At 36.8% G+C, this 21,813-nt stretch overlaps 2 protein-coding genes across 2 annotated transcripts in view; one reads left to right on the top strand and one right to left on the bottom strand.

The window, feature by feature from the left end:
• Window positions 1-21,813, top strand: part of LOC134761888 (chitobiosyldiphosphodolichol beta-mannosyltransferase-like) — a 966,630-nt gene that overhangs the window by 235,685 nt on the left and 709,132 nt on the right. The window lies entirely within an intron of this gene.
• LOC100445600 (beta-defensin 130B) lies at window positions 13,924-21,290 on the bottom strand. The gene is made up of 2 exons (XM_024241814.3): window positions 21,233-21,290; window positions 13,924-14,105 (listed from the first exon to the last, which is right to left on the bottom strand). The coding sequence occupies exons 1-2, from the start codon at window positions 21,288-21,290 to the stop codon at window positions 13,924-13,926; spliced, it is 240 nt and encodes a 79-aa protein (XP_024097582.1).

The following is a 21,813-nucleotide window of genomic DNA, read 5'->3' as shown; positions in this document are numbered from 1 at the left end:
GCAACCTCTGCCTCCCGGGTTCAAGTGATTCTCCTGCCTCAGCCTCCCATGTAGCTGGGAATAGAGGCACATGTCTTCATGCCTAGCTAAGTTTTGTATCTTTAGTAGCAACAGGGTCTTGCCATGTTGGCCAGGCTGGTCTTGAATGCCTGGCCTCAAGTGATCCACCCGCCTCGGCCTCACAAAGTGCTGGGATTACAGGGGTGAGCCACCACGTCTGGCCAGAATATCAACTTCAGAAACTGCAAAGGACATGCACATTCCTGGTCTTACTTGACCTTCATTCCTTTCTAGATGGTCTCACTACAGGTGAAGTAACTTTTCTCTGTACCAAGAAGGAAGGTCTCTTTCTGCCATGGCTTCTTCTTGGTGCCACTTCTATAATACTTCAGACTGTTAGTGAATGGAACATGTGGTTACATTATTTCAGCAGGTCCTCCCTGCCTTTAGAGACTTTGAAAATGAAACCTTGAGTCAGGGATTGGGAGGTCTTGGAAGAGGCAAACTTCCCAAGTCTTAGCCGAAGGAGGGCCAGTGAGGGGCATGAAAGCTCTGGGGATGTTTTTCCCTAAACCTCCATTCAGGTCATTCCTCCTGAGTTGCTGGGGCAGCGGTTCCTGGGCACAAGCCTCTGCCAGCCCCCTAGAAACTCAGAGGGCGATCTTAGGGTCATTGTGCTGGTTATTGCTGACTGTTCCATTTACTGAAGCCAGAATGGCCTAGGATCATTAGCATCTCTGATCAAGAATCCAGAATTTACTGATTTTTCTCACCTATCTGAGAATTATTTCTTTCTTGATCATGAGGGAAAGCTTTGGAAGTACAGTTTACACTGCAAAGCAATACAATGTATGAGAACAGATAATTGAAATCCTTTATGGAACACTAAGGGCATAATTTTCACTGCTTGATATTTTCTATCAACATTTGTTTGCCAGCCTGATACAGGTTGGTGCAAACGTAATTGTGGTTTTTGCCGTTAATTTCAATGGCAAAAATCGCAATTACGTTTGCATCAACCTAAGAGATTTGGAGCAAGGACGCAGGCTTGGAATCCTGCCCAGGAAGCCCAAGAACATTGTGTAACCCATGGGCTGGCAATCAGGGATATCAAAAAAGGGTCAGAGGAAGGTTCATTGCATTCTGGGGGTGGACCAGTAGGTACCAGATGAGCATTGAAAGATGGCTTAGATTGCAGAGGGCTTCAGCAAAGAAAGATAAAGTGCTTTGAACAATGACTTTCCTTAAAAGAACACCAAGAAGAAAATCAGATAGCTATCAAGCTATCAAATATAAGTTGTCACAGTAGAAAAAGAAAGAAGGCAATTTACCATTAGATAATTACATGTGACCCAGAAATTATTGCATTTTATTGCACATAACTCTCCAGGAAGGCACCAGATTTTCAATAAACAATTTATAATCAAGTATTCATTGTTTACCTTCCTTCCCTGCCTTCAGCAGTACTGACAGTTTTGGGGACTTTGATGCATTAATTATCTATTTTTCTTCTTGTTGCTGCTGGTTTTCTTTTTCTTATTTATTTATTTATTTGAGACAGAGTCTCACTCTGTCACCCAGGCTGGAGGGCAGCGGCATGATCTAAGCTCACTGCAACCTCCACCTCCAGGTTCAAGTGAATCTCCTGCCTCAGCCTCCCGCATAGCTGGGATTACAGGTGTGTGCCACCACACCCAGATAATTTTTGTATTTTTGGTAGAGATGAGGTTTCACCATGTCCACCAGGCTGGTCTTGAACTCTTGGCCTCAAGTGATCTGCCTGCCTCTGCCTCCCAAAGTGCTGGGATTAGAGCAGTGAGCTATGTGCCCGGCTGCTGCCAGCTTTCTAAATCCATTGTTTTCCTTACTTTAAGTCTATCAATATCCTCAAGTTCCTGCCATGTTAAAAACAAAACACAAAATTGTCTTTCCTGTATTTAGTTTTTTTTTAATGAATGCCCTAGCCTTTTCCCTTTCTCCCTCAGGAAAATCATAGTCTCCATGCTTCATTTTCGTTTTATCTTTCATTCACTTCTTATCCCACACGTGGCTGACATTTTCCCTCAGCTTTCCATTGAATATACTTTTGCTAAATCACTCACAAATTTTTCTCTGTATAAGAGTAGACAAACACATATATGCCTATATCCTATATGTATATTTATTTTTATTGATTCCTAAATAGTTTTTTATTTAAAAATTGGAAAAAATAAGATTATCATGATAATAGATATAACACATTACTTGATAACTTAAAAGATCATTACTATTTTAGTTTATTTACTTTCCATTAAATTTCTCTCTCTCTTATTCTTGTGATTCACCTATAGCTTTATTTATTTAATAGGTATTACTTTATTGTAAATATTTTCCTATGCTATTTTCAAATACTCCAAAAGAGTAATTTTTACTTTCTGCATAATATTCCATATTATGGATATTTCATAATATATTTATGTAATCATCCTTTCATTGTTGGGCATTGTTTTGTGTTTATACTTTCACTATTGAAATGTTATGCGATTGTCCCAAGGGGCTTCTCTACTATTTCTAAATCAGTTTCTGGCTAGGACTCCTGACTCAAGTGACTGCTGGAGTTGCAGGTGTGCTTAACTTATATAGAGTGAGTGAAATCTTTAGTTCAATACATTGTTAATTGAAAGGAGAATCTTAGTATAGACTATTTTCCAATATGGGTAAGAAATGGATAATAACTTTGTTCAACTAGCAAAATAAGAGAAAAAGATAAAAAATAAGGTAAAAATAAATGATAGACATAAGGTCAAACAAAACGAGTAAAATCACTCCATCAGTTGTTAGGAGACATTTTTTTTTCTCTTTCTATGCTTGAGTTGATCAAGTCTGTAGATAGATTCTCTTCATAGCTATGAGAAGCATATTGGCACAAGGTTGCTGTCTCTCTCTGTGTAAATGAAGTATTAGCTCTAGCCTGGATGTTCCCCATAAGCTTCAGAATAAAAAAATTCAACTATTGACTTGACGTCTACTTTTGGATGTCTAATAAGCAATGCAAGAATTCCAGAATGAATTTTTGATTCATACCACTTTCTCTGTTAATACTCACACTCTCCTTAGTCTTGCTCTCTCACTGATGGGCTCATGTACCTAGTTGTTTAGGTTAAAAAACAAAAACAAACAAAAACTCTGGGTGTACCTTTGATTCTCTCATTTCATAATTACAACCCAGTAGCAAGCCCAGTTCTATCTTTAAAATACCTTTTTTATTTTTTATTTTTTAAAATTTTGAGACAGAGTTTCACTCTGTTACCTAGGCTGGAGTACAATGGTGTGATCTCTGCTCACTGCAACCTCTGCTTCCCAGGTTCAAGCGATTCTTGTGTCTCAGACTCCCGAGTAACTGGGATTACAGGTGCTAGCTACCAATTCTCAGCTAATTTTTGTATCTTATTTTTGTAGAGATGGGGTTTCGCCATGTTGGTCAGGCTGTTCTCAAACTCCTGTCCTCAGATGATCCGCCTACCTTGGCCTCCCAAAGTGCTAGGATTATGGGTGTGAGCCACCGGGCCTGGCCTAAAATGTGTCTTAAATCTAACCTTTGTTCACTTCATCTGTCATTGCAACATTGTCCAAGTCACTAGTGTCTCTGGAGAGAGCCCTCTAACTTGTCTCTATGTTTCTACGAGAGCTTTGCATACTCTAATTTGTGTTCAGACACCAGAGATATGTTTCTAAAATGCAAATTAAATCAAATTATTTCCTTATTGAAAATCTAATTACTTTTTTAAAAAAACTACATAGAATAAAATCCAGTTTGTTTACATGGCACACAATGTCCTACCTGATTTGGTTGCTGAATATTTCTCCAATCTTTTTTTTCCCACTACTGTTCCCTCTTTTCATTCAGTCCCACACGTGTTAGTTTTCTTGCTCTTCCATAAACATTTCAAACTCATTTCTACCTCAAAGCCTCTGTTTTTACTATTACCATTGCAAGGATTGTTCTTTTGTAAGATATTTCTATGGAAACTCTGTCTCTCTATTTCATTCAGTCTTTGTTCCTGTGTCACCATCTCAGAGAGGCGTTCCATGATTATTGAATAAATTCTAAAATAAAATTGATATCAAAAAGGTCATGCTCCCTGCAGCAAGTTGCTGTCAGAAATCAATAACAATAAGATATATTCCCAAATTCATACACAGAGATATTAAAACACAACACATTCCTACATAACACTTGGGCTAAGGCATATATAAAAATGAATACAAAATAATTAGATCTGAAAAAACGGAAAGCAGTATAAATGAAATCCTGTGGAATGGAGCCAAAGTGGTATAAAAAGAGACATTTATGGTCTTCAAGACATTTACTAGAATTCACGAAAGTATGAAAGCAGCATACTGCTCAACTGAAGACTCGAAATAAATAACAAAATAAAAAGAAGAAAAACCTGAAACAAAATAGGAAGCAGTAAACAAAAATAATATCTCGCATAAATAAGAAACAAAACAAAGCAAGAAACATTGTAGAATTATTTAGTCAGACCACTAGGTAGTTTATGGGAAGATTCATATATTAGATGAGTCTTAGGAAAACATCATGAGAAAAAGAGAAAAAAAAATAATACAGGGAAGAAAACGAACATAGACTACAGATAGAGCTTTGATATCATGATAGAATACTTTAAACCCTCTATCCTGAATATGTGAATGAAATGGACACTTTTAGGGAAATATAAATGAATAATATTGACCAAAACAAACTTACAAGTAGTCAATGTTCTATCTTTTTACATCCAAAAGGTGCTAGAACTAGCAAGATTTTATGTACAATCCTGAGGGAATAGATAATTCCTATTTCTTTTTTTTGTTTTTTTGAGACGAAGTCTTGCTCTGTCACCCAGGCTGGAGTGCAGTGGCGCGATCTCGACTCGCTGCAAGCTCCGCCTCCCGGGTTCACGCCATTCTCCTGCCTCAGCCTCCCGAGTAGCTGGGACTACAGGCGCCGGCCACCACACCCGGCTAATTTTTTTTTTTGTATTTTTTAGTAGAGACGGGGTTTCCTCCTGTTAGCCAGGATGGTTCCGATCTCCTGACCTCCTGATCAGCCCGCCTCGGCCTCCCAAAGTGTGATAATTCCTATTTCTTAAGAATAGAGATTACAGATGGAGCTAGGTGGTTACTCAACACATTTTATGAAAGAGAATAAGCACAATATAGAAATTTCACAGGGGTAGTGTATTAGTTGTTGTTGCATAACAAGATATTCCAGAATGTAGTGGCTTAAAACAACAAACTGATTATCACAAGTTTCTGTGGGATGAGGCTTAACTGGGTGCTTTTGGCTAAAGGTCTGTGTTGAGGTTGCAGACAAAAGCTGTCAGCTGGGGCTGCATTTTAATCTGAAGACTGGGAGTGTGGGGGTTATATATAAACTCATTCACTGGCTTTTTTCATGCAGCATAATGTTGTGGAAGTTCATCCATGATGTATCATATACTAGTATTTGTTCTTTTTTATTACGAAATAGTATTTCTCTGTATAGATATAGTACATTTTGTTTATCCTTATACTAATATATGGGATAGAAACCTAAGAATAGTATCATTAAATTGCATGATATATTCATATTTATCAGCTTTAAGAAAAGGCCAAACTATTTTCCAAAGCGGTGATATTATTTTATATTTCCATCAGCATTGTAAAGGGCCCTCATTTAGCCACATCTTCATGGACATATTTTACCACTGGTCATTTTTATTATAGTTATTCTAGTGTGTGTTAAGTGGCTTCTCATTGTGGTTTTATTTGCATTTCACTAATGACTAATGATTCTGATAATCTTTTCATGTGTTTATGCCCATTCACATATTTTCTTTGGTGAAATGTGTACTCAAATCTTTTGCCTGTTATCTTATTTATTAACAAATTATTAATTATAAATTGATAAATTATAGTTGTCTTATTTATTGTGTACAAAGTGATGTTATGATTTATGAATTCAATGTGGAATAATTAGATCAAGCTAATTAACACACCAATCACCTAAAATCATTATTTTTTTGTCTTGAGAATGGTTGAAATGTACTCTCTTGGCAATTTCGAAATGTATAATACATTTTTTACTATATTCACCATGCTGTGCAGTATATCTTAAAGAAACCTTATACTCCTGTCCAGTTGAGGCTTTGTACTGTTTGACCATGATATCCTCATCCCTTTACCATCCCCAGTCTCTGGTAACCACTGTTCTACTCCCTGCTTATTTGAATTTGATTGTTTTAGATTCCACAAATAAGTGAAACATGTAATATTTTTCTTTCTGTGCCAGCCTTATTTCACTTAGCATAATGTTCTCCAATTCCATCTTTGTTGCTGCAAATAAAAAATTTCCTTTTCTTTAAGGTAGAATAGTATTCTACTGTGTATATATACTATATTTTCTTTATCCATTTATCTGTTGATAGACACTTAGGTTGATTCCAAAACTTGACTATTGCAAAAAGTGCTGCAATGAATATGGAAATGCAGAAATCTCTTCAATATACAAATTTCAAGTCTTTTCAGTAAATACCCAGACGTGAGATTGCTAGGTCATATGTAATTTTATTTTTATTTTTGTTGAGAAACTTATAAGTTTTACATAATGGCTACAGTAATTTACATTCCTACAACAGTGTGCAAGTGTTCCCTTTTCTACACATCCTCTCCAACAACTGTTATATTTCCTTTATTCGGTAGTAGCCATTCTTGCAGGTGTGAGGTGATATCTCATTGTGGTTTTAATTTCCGTTTCCCTAATGATTAGTGATGTTGAATACTTTTTCATATGTTTGTTTGTCATTTTTATGTCTTCTTTTCAGAAATGTCTATGCACCTCCCTTGCCCATTTTTTAATTGGACCATTTGTTTTCTTTCTGTAGAGTTGTTTGAGTTCCTTATAAATGTTTTCTATTAACCCCTTATCAGATGTATGGCTTGCAAATATTTTCTCCCAATCTGTAGATTGTCTCTTTAATTGTTTTGTTTGGTGTGCATAAGCTTTTTATTTTGATTATAATCGAATTTGTCTATTTTTGCTTGCATTGTCTGTGCTTTTGAGGCTAGAACTTAAGTTAGAACTTAAAATGTCCAATGTCAAATGCAGCAGGTTTCTCACCTCAAGGGACAAGAGAACAAAGCCAGGAGCCTGGTACCAGCTTCCCAGCATTAGGGCACACAGCCCAGGTGTAATGAGCTGAGACTTGGCCCCCAGAGGTTTCCCAGAAATGAAGCCAGTCAACGGAACACACCTTATTCCACAATCAAACCGTCAAAGATGTCAAAGAATATAAGAGCAAAAACACCATCCAAAGGACAGTGATATGGTTTGGCTGTGTGTCCCCACCCAAGTGTCACCTTGAATAAATCCCCATGTGTCAAGGGCAGGATCAGATGGAGATAACTTAATCATGGTGGTGGTTCCCCCATGAGTGAGCTCTCATGAGATATGATGATTTTATTAATGGGAATTCCCCTGCACAAGCTCCCTTGCCTGACACCAGGTAAGATGTAACATTACTCCTCATTTGCCATGATTGTTAGGCCTCCCCAACTATGTGGAATTGTGAGCAAATTAAACCTCTTTCCTTTTAAATTACCCAGTTTCTGGTATGTCTTTATTACCAGATTGAGAACAGATTAATACAGACAGCAACACCAAAGATTAAAGAAACATCAGTCTACACCGATTAAAAAGAACCAGCACAAGAACTCTGGCAACTCAAAAAGCCAGAGTGTCTTCTTACCTTCAAGGGACTGCAGTAGCTCCCCAGCAATGGTTCTTAACTGGGCTGAAATGACAGACATATAATTTAGAATCAGGATAGAAATGAAGATCATCGAGATTCAGGAGAAAGTTGAAACCAAATTCAACAAATCTAAGGAATCTAATAAAATGATATGAGTTGAAAGACAAAATAGCCCTTTTAAGAAAGAACTAAACTGATCTGACAGATATGAAAAACTCACTATGAGAATTTAATAATACAATCACAAGTATTAACAGCAAAATAGGCCATGGTGATGCACACATATGTTTATTGCGGCACTATTCACAATAGCAAGACTTGGAACCAACCCAAATTTCCATCAGTGATAGACTGGATTAAGAAAATGTGGCACACATACACCATGGAATATTATGCAGCCATAAGAAAAGGATGACTCCATGTCTTTTGTAGGGACATGGATGAAGCTGGAAATCATCATTGTCAGCAAACTATCCCAAGGACAGAAAACCAAACACCGCATGTTCTCACTCATAGGTGGGAATTGAGCAATGAGAACACTTGGACACAGGAAGGGGAACATCACACACTGAGGCCTGTCATGGGGTAGTGGGAGGGGGGAAGGATAGCAATAGGAGATATACCCAGTGTAAATTATGAGTTAATGGGTGCAGCATACCAGCATGGCACATGTATACATATGTAACAAATGTACACATTGTGCACATGTACCCTAGAACTTAAAGTATAATAATAATAAAAAAATAGGCCATGCTGAGGGAAGAAATCTCAGAGATCGAAGACTTGTTCAGTTAGACAAAAATAAAGAAAAAATAATTCAAAAAAATGAACAAACCTCTGAGAAATATGGAATTATGTAAAGCGACCAGATATATGACTCACTGGCATCCTTGAAAGAGCAGGAGAGAAAGCAAACAACTTGGGAAACATATTTGAGGATATCTTCCATAAAAATTTCCCCAACCTCACTAGAGAGGTTGATTCAAATTTAGGAAATGCAGAGAACCCCTGCCAGATACTACACAAGACAACCATCCCCTAGACATATGTCATCAGATTCTCCAAGGTCGACATGAAAGAAAAAGTATTAAAGGCAGCTAGAGAAAAGGAGCAGGTAACCCAAAAAGGGAATCCCATTAGGCTAACAGTCGACTGTTAAGCTGAAACTCTATAAGCCAGAAGAGATTGTGGGCCTACATTCAGCATTCTTAAAGACAAGAAATCCCAACCAAGAATTTTATATCCATCTAAACTAAACTTTATAAGCAAAGGAGAAATAAAATCCTTTTCAGACAAGCAAATGCTAAGGAAATTTGTTACCATCAGACATGCCTTACCAGAGTCCTTAAGGGAGTGCTAAATATGGAAATGAAAGAGTACCAGCCACCACAAAACACAATTAATTACATAGATATTGACACCACAGAGCAACACACAATGAAGTCTGCATAATAACCAGCTAACAACACAATAACAGGATCAACTCCACACATAGCAATATTAACCTTGAACGTAAATGGACTAAATGCCCTAGTTAAAAGGCACAAAGTGACACGTTGGATAAAGAAGCAAGCCCCAACTGTATGCTGTCTTCAGTGTCATTGCATGTAAGACTTGTCACTCATAGGCTCAAAGTAAAGGCTCAAAGAAAGATCTCCCAAGCAAATGGGAAACTAAAAAGCAGGGGTTGCCATTCTAATTTCAGACAAAAGAGACTTTAAGCCAACAAAGATAGAAATAGACAAAGAAGGGCATTACATAATGGTAAAGGGTTCAATTCAACAAGAAGACTTAGCTATCTTAAATGTATATGCACCCAAGACAAGTGTGTGCAAATTCATAAAACAAGTTATTAGGGACCTACAAAAAGACTTAGATAACCACACAGTAGTAGTGGGAGACTTCAACACCTCACTGACAGCATTCGACAGATCATTGAGAGCGAAAACTAACAAAGATATTTAGGCCTTAACTAGACATTTGACCAAATGGACCTAAAAGACATCTACAGAACAGTCCACCCAACAACAGAATATACATTCTTCTCATCTGCACATGGTACACACTCTAAAATCAACCATGTGATTGGCCATAAAACAATATTCAGCAAATTCAAAAAACTCGAAATTATACCAACCACCCTCTCTGATCACAACCCAATAAAAATAGAAATAAATATTAGGAAAATCACTAAAAACCATACAATTACATGGAAATTAAACAACCTGCTCCTGAATGACTTTTGGGAATGACTTTTGAGGCTGCATCTGGAACCACATGTAAGCAGGGCTGCAGCAGGGTCCACAGGCAGATGGCGGTGTTTCTGTGTTCATGGCCAGGTCTATGATTGGTGAGCCTACTCCCGGGGCATGGGCCTGCCTTCTCAAAGCAGTTTTCCTTGGTCTTGGGCTTCAGTGGGTTGTCATGACCTCCTGACTGGGTCCTGATGTTCCCACAAAGACATTTTATCCATGGATGGTTGCCAAATCAGTGTTCCGTGGGTGGATGAAGGCTGGGGACCTTCTACTTAGCCATCTTACAGATGTCCTGTTTCATTTGTTCTTTGATTTCTTTTTCTTCTTTTTTTCAAGTAGTTGGGTCATTGTGATTATTCAATTTTTTTTGTAATTAAACTGTTGTGTTATTTAAGAGTTGCTTTAGTGTTCATAGTATTGCTCTTTAACCCATCGCAGTCTATCATTGGGTGTCATACAACTTTACATATAATATAAAAACCTTTCAAGGTTATATGAGCTATGGTTCTTACAGCAGCAGAAATATTTTATTTTGTATTTTGAATATGGAAATTGCAATCTTTTTCTAGTGATAGTAAAATCCATTTTACTTGGACTATTTTATGTATTTTTGTGACTTGCCATTTATTCGGAAACTCTATTGTCTCGATCATATCAAATTTTCCAGAAAGATAGAAAGAACAAAACAAACTTCTAAACGTACAACTGGCAAAGGTCTGAGAGTATCTCAGGCTTTCATGATATATAGTATTGCCCTTGCCTTTTTTTTTTTTTTTTGAGATGGAGACTCGCTCTGTCGCCCAGGCTCAAGTGCAGTTGTGCAATCTCGGCTCACTGCAACCTCTGCCTCCTGGGTTCAAGCAATTCTCCTGCCTCAGCTTCCCGAGTAGCTGGGATTACAGGCACCCACCATCATGCCTGGCTAATTTTTGTATTTTTACTAGAGATGGGGTTTTGACATGTTGGCCAGGCTGGTCTTGAACTCCTGACTTTGGCCTCCAAAATTGTTGGGATTACAGGTGTGAGCCACTGCATCCAGCCAGCCTTTGCCTTTATATAACAATAAAATTAACTTCTTTGGGGTTTATCAACTATGCCCTCATAAATTAGTATCAATATAATATGTTCCATGCACAGAATCATATCATTGTATACAGTAAACATGGCCTTCTCCAGAAGATATAGTCAAGTACTCCAAGAGATTGCATGTAATTCACCCAGTCTTATTATCAAAAGGCACAGACAGCCTTTTCCCAGAAATCTTTTAAATGTCCCTAAAACGTGGATTTCTCCACCTCTGGATGAGATATCAGAGCAATATTGCCCTAAAATCTGAATGGTTAGGATATGGTCAGGTATTTATAACAACTAGCACAGCAGTAAAAAAACCAAAGGGGTTATCTCTAGATCTATCTCTTTCAGATAAAGAGACATAATTCATCTTTGGATTGTCAGAAGAATTTTCTGATCTATTATTTTATATGTGAAGCTGTCTTACTTTTTGAAAGTTTACAGGCAAAGGGCTCTATTTGAATGAATTTTCTAACTCCTATTTACTTTCAACTTTGATGATTTCTTTACTATAGCGGTTTGCAATTAGGGACAATGTTGCCCTCAGAGGACTTTTAGTAATGTGTAGAGATTTTTCTTTGTTTGTTTGTTTATTTATTTTTTGGTCACAGGTGGGAGAAATGTTTTAGATGCAAGAGAGGCTGCTAAACATTCTACAATATACAGGAAAGCCCCCCACAGCAAAAAAAAAAAAAAAAAAAAAAAAATTGTTCTCAAAATGTTGACAGTGCTGGAGATGAGAGACATTGCTCTACTTTATATTTTATTGTCTGTCCCTGAACTTCTTTATTAAATGGCCAATATTTTATGGTAAAATCGAGAGTATCATTAGAAAGAAAATTAAGAAAAACAATCAGAATTAGAAATTAGAGGCTCCCCTGCCTATGGAATAGCCATTCTTTTATTCCTTTACTTTCTTAATAAACTTTCTCTCACTTAAAAATAAAAAGTAATTAGATTTTCTGGACTGATTCTTTTTGTTCCTTATCTTTTTCATTTCCCTTACCTGTTTTTTCTTCTTGCTCAGAGATAAAAAACGTTCTGTCCAGGCGCGGTGGCTCACGCCTGTAATCCCAGCACTTTGGGAGGGCGAGGCGGGCGGATCACGAGGTCAGGAGATCGAGACAATCCTGGCTAACAGGGTGAAACCCCGTCTCTACTAAAAATACAAAAAATTAGGCAGGCGTGGTGGCAGGCACCTGTAGTCCCAGCTACTTGGGAGGCTGAGGCAGGAGAATAGCGAGAACCCGGAAGGCGGAGCTTGCAGTGAGCAGAGATGGCGCCACTGCACTCCAGCCTGGGTGACAGAGCGAGACTCCGTCTCAAAAAAAAAAAAAAAAAATGTTCTTTTTGCTTCAGTGAGTTGAGATGTTATATTAATACAATGTCAAGTCTCTGAAGAAACTTCCACTAATTCACTAAGACGGAGAATAAGAAATGAGTGATTTTTTTTTTTTTTTTGCTTACATTTAATAGAAAAATTTGGACTTAACAAGGGGAAGATAATTTCATTTCAGGCAGTAATTCATTTGGATTCTAATGTCGTTGGGCTTTAACATAGAGATTGAAGAGATTCAATCTTTGACCTTCAATTTATGCCTAGAAATTTTATAAGAAAACTTGTTTATATTCAAAGGTGGGAAATTTTTCTTTTTTAGCATTTTAATATAGGAGGGTATTTATGATTTTTAAAGTCTCTTAATGTCATTTAATTATCAAAGAATCTCTAATGTGCTACACTGGAGAATGTAGTGGCACATAACTTAAGATGACAAAGAGGAGGAGATGTAAATTTTCAGCTATGTGTAAAATGTATATGGTAAAAATTGTATTAGTGTATTATTCTGAGATTAGCTTAGAATCTGATCTCAGAGTAATATGCTGTTCATGAGTGCTTCTGAGAAGATATAGAAAAAGTAATGACTAGTATTGAAGAAACAGATCCATGAAGATGAGATTAGAGTTATTTTAATAGACTCCTGACATCTCATCTGCATAGGGAGATAACCCATCCTCCCCTGATTGATTGACCATAAGCTTTGTGGTTAAAAAAATACAAAATCTTGAATTTTGTTTGTGGGGTAATTTGGCCTCATTCTAGATGTTTTCCATCTTTGTGACACTCATGGCATGTCATACTCCTGGTATCCTCCCTGCCCTTTAATTTTCTTGGCCCCAGGAAATGGAGTTATCTAATGGAGGGTTTGGAAAGAACTAACCAGGCATGCTGCTGACTTAGCAACTCTTCAGCTCTACAGCTCCTCCTAGTGAGCCTACTTGTAGAAAGAAGGTCTTCTTTTCTACTTCTCTAGGGGCAGGGAGCAGTAGATGGGAGACCCATTTCAAGTGCTGGAATGACTGGAATGATCATACGCCTAATTCTCAGGTGCAATGTTAGCAAGGTCACATGACTAGCAGGCTTTAACCCTTATTATCTAAGTAGGTCTCTATTAGTAATGAAAATGATATTTCTTCAGAACTGGATGAGGAAGAAGACTGACATTGCACTTCAAATAATCAAAGACTGCCTACTGATACTTCATATTCTTATTGTTTTACATATTTAACATTTTTATATTTTTTCTTAGAAACTTGTTTTTATAAGTACCTGTAGGGTATGAGATTCTTCTGTTATTTACTTTATTCTTATAGTTCTTAAGAGGCTTGCATGTGCATCAAGAAGAAATGCTCCAGGAGGCAGTCGGTACATGTGGGATTAGGACAACATTTATTTCCAGTCAAGGAAGAATAAGAAATTGGGTTAAACAGGAGTCTGCAAAATTTATCCATCCATTCTGGAGTTCAAAGGGCTTAACGTTTGCTCCCACCTAAGGAGATTTTCCTTTGGGAACCGGAGTTGGATATGGCTCAAATATCCACCACCTTCTACAACATTTTTTTTCTTCATTACATATACCAATGGTATCATCTAGTGTGCTGCATAGTTTGTCTCTGCACACCCCTTTCAAAGCAATACACTGTTTTTGTCCTGGAATAACGCCAGTCTTTCCTACACAGGAAGAGATTTAAGAACATCATTAATTCACTATTGAAAATATACATAAAACAATAAACCCCCAGAAGAATGGCTTTGGGATAGGAAAGAAAACATTGTCTGTATGAAAGGATCAGACCCGTAGACAGAAATTGTGCCTTTTTATGGGAAGGGAGCTAAGATTGTAGATTATATACACCTTGGAGGAAATAGGCCAATTTCTAAAATCCTTTAAAGGGATTGTCCTCCCCCAGCACAGTACATTTTGAAATGTGTGGGACCAGTTGTTCTTGCCACCATGCCTAGGGAAGGTGTCTTTGGTATTTAGCAGATAGCACAGCATTGCTAAATTTTTCACCTAAGGAATTGTCTTGCACCAAACACCAACAATGCCACCACTAAGAAAGTTTCAAAGGAAGTATGTGTCCCTCTAAATTCCCATCTCTGCATACATCATCCCTATCAAATGGTTCATGTTCATATCTTTATCTCCTTTAATAGAAAGCCTATCAATCCTTTAGATTTTATCTAAAGTAATTTCCTCATTTCAGGACTATGTAAGAAATACCTTTCCTATTTTGCTCAATACCTCATAGATAGATGGAGGGATGGATGGATAGATAGATAGATAGATAGATAGATAGATAGATAGACAGACAGACAGATAGACACCTGGAGAGAATTACTCACAGAGCTAAAATGTATTTTCCCTTAAGTGTATCCACATGTTCTCTTAATTCATCTGGTTGTTGAGAAGCATATTGCTAAGTGTATGCTCTAATTCAGTAGTTCTCTCTATGCTTACTATCCTTTCTCTTGCCTTCTCAGCACAACCATAGTTTATTTTTCATACTGTATATCACTGCAGATGTTATGTAAGAAAGACACTTTTGCTGATGTTCATTAACAGACATTAGTTCCTTAACCATCCTGTTAACACACCTGGATCTTATTTTGTTTTTACTGTCCTCTAATATACTACCTCTGGCTTCTTTGCTTCTGTAGATGAGTAACAGTTTGGTGGCCTTTTCAGCTCTCAATCTTTTTGTTGCTGTTTGTTATTGTTTTGTATTTAAACTAGGCTATCATTATTGTTTCTCTACTCTGTAGAAATAGATCCATAGCCAGAAAAACCAATGCAGCCTTTTGGAACTGAGTGCTCACAATCTATGCAAGATTGTCTTCTACTCTTGTTAGAAGCTTCAACCTAGTGCAATCTGGTATTATACTCTACTATCAGACTAACAGTTCATAAACTCAGGGTTTCTGTGCAGCAAGAGAATATCATGATGCGGGAGTTGGGTAATATCTTGTAATATTCTCTCTTTTTTCCAAAACTATTGTGGAAGAGAAAGTGGCTGCCTTTCAGAGAGAGACCTGAAGTCTCCCCAGCCAGTTGTGGAAGGTGCTGGTTCAACTGCATTGTCTACACAGAACACAGGCTTCACGCTCAGAAGCATAGCAGACCTGTTGCTAGCCATTGGTCTTTTCCCTGATAACTTCATCCATACATTTAACGTCTGGCAACATTGTCAGACTTTTTAAATGAAGCTAAAATCAGGGGTTATTCGTACTGGGAAAGATATAGTAAGAGGCAGAGTATGGTATCAAGGAGGCCTATGCATGTGAACTTAGAGGCATCCATGCAAAATGAGGTGGAATGTGAATCTTCAGCTGAAGCCAAAAGAGTGAACTTCCTCTCAGTAGTATGCGTAACCCACGATACTGTAAAGTTCAGCCTAATGACACAGCATGTAGCCTAAGACAGTGCCAATTCCTCTATTTGGGAGATGTCCCTTGCTTCACTCAAAAGGAGTGGAAGAGTTCATCACTGGTAGGCCAGTGATGCACTTCTTGATACATGGGAAGCTTAATTTAAGGAGATATGCTTTGAGCATGAAGCCAAAGAGTTATAATCTCCCTTTTTACCGATGACAGTGACATATCATCATGCCAAGGGCACTAGTTTAAGTCAAAAAGATAAGATTAAATTACTTAATTCATATTCAGACTCATATTCCTCATTCATGAGGAAGGAAATTTCTTCCCAGATATTCACATTTATTTTCAGACTTATTGACAGAAGTATATACATATAGAGCAAAAGAAGAGAGGCACTCTCTAATATGCTTCAGAATTTATTTGACATGAATATGTTATAATGGTTATATCACATGGCAGTTGAGGAAAGGATGCATATTTAATAAGTGCCTTTGGAAACAATTTAGATGTTCACTTCATATTATATCACAACATTAATTTCTGTGGATGCAGTGAGAAGGACTTAGAATCACACTGGAAAAGACCCTGAACAGCGCATTCATCTACTTTTTAAAAGGATATAACTTTCTTAGCATTAGAACTCATTGAGTCAGTAACTTTTAAGTTTTTTTTTTGGGTGATGTACAGGATTTAAATGGAACAGGCTCTTCCTGGAACTTTATCAATCAAAAAATGGAAGTGAAGTTTCCTTTTCTCTACATAATGTGAGTTCAAGCTGCCTTCTGCTCCTGTCCAATGTCGTGTATTTAGATATTATGTTATTCTCCACAGTCAGTGTAAGAAGAATGCTTTAATTTTCTTAATTCTCAGAGAGCTAATGCAGCAATCCAAGATTTATGCCATTCTAACCTCCTTAGACTCATATTCCCAGCATATATATGTATGTTTGTGTGTATATATAAATCTATATGAGCTATTCCAATTTTTTATAGGATACCATGGATTCTTTTTGGAATAAATATAAGGATATATAAAAACATATATTCAAGTGGCTATAACTTAATATTCATCAGACATTAAGCTGATAAACTCATATTTCAGATTATGTAGTTTCTTTGGAGAAATTTTTTCATGAAAACAATAACTTTTTTACTTAATTGGATATTTTTGGTGTAAAAATGTCTTTAACGAAACTCTTCATGATCTAGCCACTCAATTTTTCTTAAAAGAATTTTATGAGATAAAAGTTATATAGGAGTTATAAAATTTCTAAGATTATCAGAATGCTTCTAGACACCTGATAAATTCTACATGCCCAACAGTCACAGCAGAGATTAAGATCAGAATTTTTGGAGTGCGGTATTATTAAATTGTATAGACAGCTCAGCAATTAACTATTCAGTACTAAGAGACCACACAAAACTGATAATGAAATTCCTATTTTTTGACCTGAGTGTTCTGGGTCCCACTTCATAATGTGTCCAAGAACATCCCAATATGCGCAAGTAAGGTATTTTGACCTTTACATATGGTTTTAATATCCTCTGATCACAAGAAACTTGGCTATTCAAAAGTGATTCCCTCCTGTGCAGAATTATAGGACCTTCATTTAGTCCTTCTTTGTGGTATAACTGATTTGGAAGGAACAAAGAAGGGCTGATATATGCATTCCTGCAGGAAGATGTCACGGCTTGAAAGACAGGCCTCTGAAGGATTCTTGTCATATTTGTGGGGAGATTAACTCAGCTTTCAACCTCAAATAACCTCTTGTTCTTCATCTTTTATTTTATTGTGGTAATAACACTTAAAGTGAGATCTACCTTCTTAAGAAATTTTTAAGTGCTATAGGTATAATACTGTATAGTTGATATTTAGAGCTTATTCATCTAATAAAACTGAAAACTTTTACTCATTAAATAGCAACTCCCTATTTCCTCCTCCCTCCCCAGTCCCTGGAAACCACCATTCTGCTACCTCTTTCCATGAGTTTGACTATTTTAGGCATCTCATATAAGTGGAATCATGCAGTATTTGTCTTCTGTGACTGGCTTATTTCATTTAGCATAATGTCCTCCAGGTTCGTCCATGTTGTCACATATAGCAGAAAACCTCCTTAGTTTCCTCAATCTATAATTAGAAGATTTTGAGGAAAAAGTCTGGCAGAAATCAGAGTTATCATTTTTGTATGCATATCTACACCTATGGATTGATTAAAAACCACATTGACCCAGATTAAAGAGATTGGCTTTTAGCTGCAATATTGCTACTACCTATGTGATCGGAGTAAAATCACATTCTTTATCTGTACATGGGTTTTATTATCTAAAATAAAAACAATTGCCACTAAATTTTATTTTAATTTCAAATTATTACCATCATATAATTTCATATCAGATGTCACTACAAGTGTATCTGACCTCAATTGTATCTTCTGACCAAAGCTGAGAACCAAATAGAATTGCATAAGCTCCTTCAGAAGGAGGCAATCATATGTGAGGTGGATCTCAACATGTCCACAGATTAGGTAAAGATCAAACAATTGAGTAGCTTTGATTGCACTTAAAAGAATCTCAGAACTGGAACAAAACAAGAGTGATCTCTCTCACCATCCTAATCAACATAGTACTGGAAATATGAGCCAGACCAATCAGCTTTTTGAAATAAAAGGTATCCAAATAGGAAAAGAAGAAATCAAATTACCTCTTTTTATTGATGATATTATTCTGCACTTAAGAAACCCTAAAGATTCTTTCAAAGCCTCCTGGACCTGATAGACAACTTTAGTAAAGTTTCAGGATGCAAAATCAATGCACAAGATCAGTAGCCTTTCTATACACCAATAATGTTCAACCCGAGAGCTGAGTCAAGAATGCAATCCCATTTACAATAGCCACACAAAAAATTAAATATCCATGAATACATTTAACCAAGGAGGTGAAAGATCTCTACAAGTGACACTACAAATCACTACTGAAAGAAATCACAGATGACACTAATAGAAAAATATTCCCTGCTGTGGATTGGAAGAATCAATATTGTGAAAATGGCCATGTTGCCCAAAGCAATTTATAGATTCAGTGCTATTCCTATCAAACTACCAATGACATTTTTCACAGAATAGAAAAAACTATTCTAAAATTCATATGAAACCATAAAACAACTCAGACAACAAAAATAATCCTGAGGAAAAAGAACAACACTGGATGCATCATCCTACTTGACTTCAAATTATACTATAAGGCTACAGTAACTAAAACGGCATGGGACTGGTACAAAAGCAGACACATGAACCACTGGAACAGAATGGAGAACCCAGAAATAAAGCTGCACATTTATAACTATCTTCTCTTTGACACAGTTGACAAAAATAACAACGGGAAAAGGACTCCCTGTTCAATAAATGGTGCTGGGATAGCTAGCCAGCCATAAGCAGAAGAATAAAACTGGATGCCTATCTTTCACCATATACAAAAAATTAACTCATGATGGATTAAGTATTTAAATGTAAGACCTCAAACTATAAGAATCCTGGAAGAAAACCTAAGAAACACCATTCTAGATATTGGCCTTGGGGAATAATTTATGACTAAGTACTCAAAAGCAATTGCAACAAAAACAAAAGTTGACAAGTAGAGCTGAATTAAACTAAAGAACTTCTGCAGAGAAAAAGAAACTATTAACAGGGTAAACAGAAAACAACAGAATGGGAAAAAATATTTGCTAACTATGCATCTGACACAAATTTAATATCTGGAATCTACAGGGAATTTAAATCAACAAGCAGAAAACAAATAAAGTGGGGAAAAGACATGAAAAACATGAACAGATTCTTCTCAAAAGAAGACATAGAAGCAGCCAGCAAACATGAAAAATAGCTCAACATCACTAATCACTAGAGAAATGCAAATCAAAACCACAATGAGAACTATCTTACACCAATGAGAATGGCTATTTTTAAAAAGTCAAAAAATAACAGAAATGCAGATGAGGCTGTGGAGAAAAGGAGTGCTTATACACTGTTGGTGGAAATGTAAATTAGTTCAGCCACTGTGGAAAGCAGTCTGAAGATTTCTCAAATAACTTAAAACAGAGCTACCATTCCACCCAGCAATTCCATTATTGGGTATATCATCCAAAAGAAAGCAAACAATTCTACCCAAAACATACCTGCACTCCTATGTTCATCACAGAACTACTCACAATAGTAAAGACAAAGAATCAACCCAGGTGCTCATCAACGGTGGACTTGATAAAGAAAATGTGGTACATATAGACCATGGAATACTATGAAGCCATAAAAAAGAACAAAATCATATCCTTTGTAGCAACATGGATGCAGCTGGAGGACTGCAAATTAATGCAGAAATAGAAAACCAAATACTGCATGTTCTCACTTATAAGTGGGAGTTAACATTGGATACTCATGGACATAAAGATGGGACATTTGAGACCACTAGAGTGGGGAGGGAGGAAAACAAGGATTGAAAACCTATTTGGTACTATGCTCACTACTTGAGTGATGGGATTACCATCATGCCCCAAACCTCACATCACAAAATATACCAACATAACAAACCTGCACGTGCACCCCCTGAATCTACAATATAAGTTGAAATTATTTAAAAAATAATCTCAGAGATAAAGGGAGGAATAGATCTTTGTTCATTGACCACACACTTTATTTTGGGGGATATGAACATCCCACTATTAACAGTGGAGATAATAATTTTATCATATCTTGCCAGGATCTGGATGAAACACCCTGAAGATGTTTGATTCTACATTCCCTTTTCAGTTTGATTCTACATTTCAATATTTAAACTTCTGAATCATGGACCATAAGGATGCAACTAAGAGTCTTGTCTTATGCTTAAAATTTTACCATTAAAGCTTCATACCACTGTTTATTCTTTTCCAAATTCCCTTGCTCCCAAATTTCTACTGGTCTTTTATAATTTGATGCAAAATTTTCTTGTTGAACTCTGTCTTATTTGCCTAACTGCTACCCTTCACAAATATTCCTCACCAATACACTCTACATCACTTCCATTCACTGCCGAGTCTGAACCAAGAACTGTCATCTTCACTCTCCTTTTTGGAGAGTGAAGCCTTGATGACAGCTGTTTGCTTTATTTACTAACCTTTAAATCACATATCAGAGCTTCTATACCCCTAACTCTATTTCAGCCCCATTTTCTAATTATCGAGCCCTTGAACCCCCATTTTCTGTTGAAAGAACTCCTTGTCCTGCTTCTCAATTGTGGCCTCATTAGTACCAAAGAAGATAAACATGTTGGATTTCTGAATTCCTACGGCTGTGAATTGGGGTCTGAGTTAGGATGGCCACAGTGTAATTATCTCAGTAGACCTCCTCTGGTCTAGGCGTCCCAATAGACTTCTACAATCATTCACCGTCTTACCTTTTGGTATTAAAGTCACAAAGAGGAGGAGAACAGAAATAAGGGAATGGAGTTTCATGGTTGAGTGCCCAAGAGAGAGGTGAGTGATCAGGGCTGGTGGAACACAGGGGCTTTTATTTAATTCTGGGGGCCTGAGGTTCCTCTTGGTCAGTGAAGCTTAACAGAAAGGAAATAAAACAGCTTCCGTTGGAATATTTCCAAACTCTAGAGTCTCTAAATTTGGTGACAAATTAACCTAATTGTAGGAAACCAGATGGCTAACCCTTTCCTTTTTCTATGGCTCTCAATTTCACCAGAGGTTAATTCATACCTTTAGTTAATTTTCTTCCTTGAATGGGGCCAAGAAGTAAGGCCATGTGAGTACAGAACATCCTTATTGCAAAAGTCCTAGGGCTTGTAAGGAAATATTTCCATAATACACTTTTTTTTTTTTTTTTTTTACAAGAGGGGCAAGAGTATTATCTAAGGTCCATTTATGAAAAGCTATGTTTTTTTTTTGTTTGTTTGTTTGTTTGTTTGTTTTTATTAAGTTAGTCCTTAAAAGAGAGGCTGTCACTTGTGTGAGGTGTTCTTTTTTTTTT

The sequence above is a fragment of the Pongo abelii genome, chromosome 7 (genome assembly GCF_028885655.2).
Source record: "Pongo abelii isolate AG06213 chromosome 7, NHGRI_mPonAbe1-v2.0_pri, whole genome shotgun sequence".
NCBI lineage: Eukaryota > Metazoa > Chordata > Mammalia > Primates > Hominidae > Pongo > Pongo abelii.
This window is presented reverse-complemented; position numbering and strand designations above follow the sequence as displayed.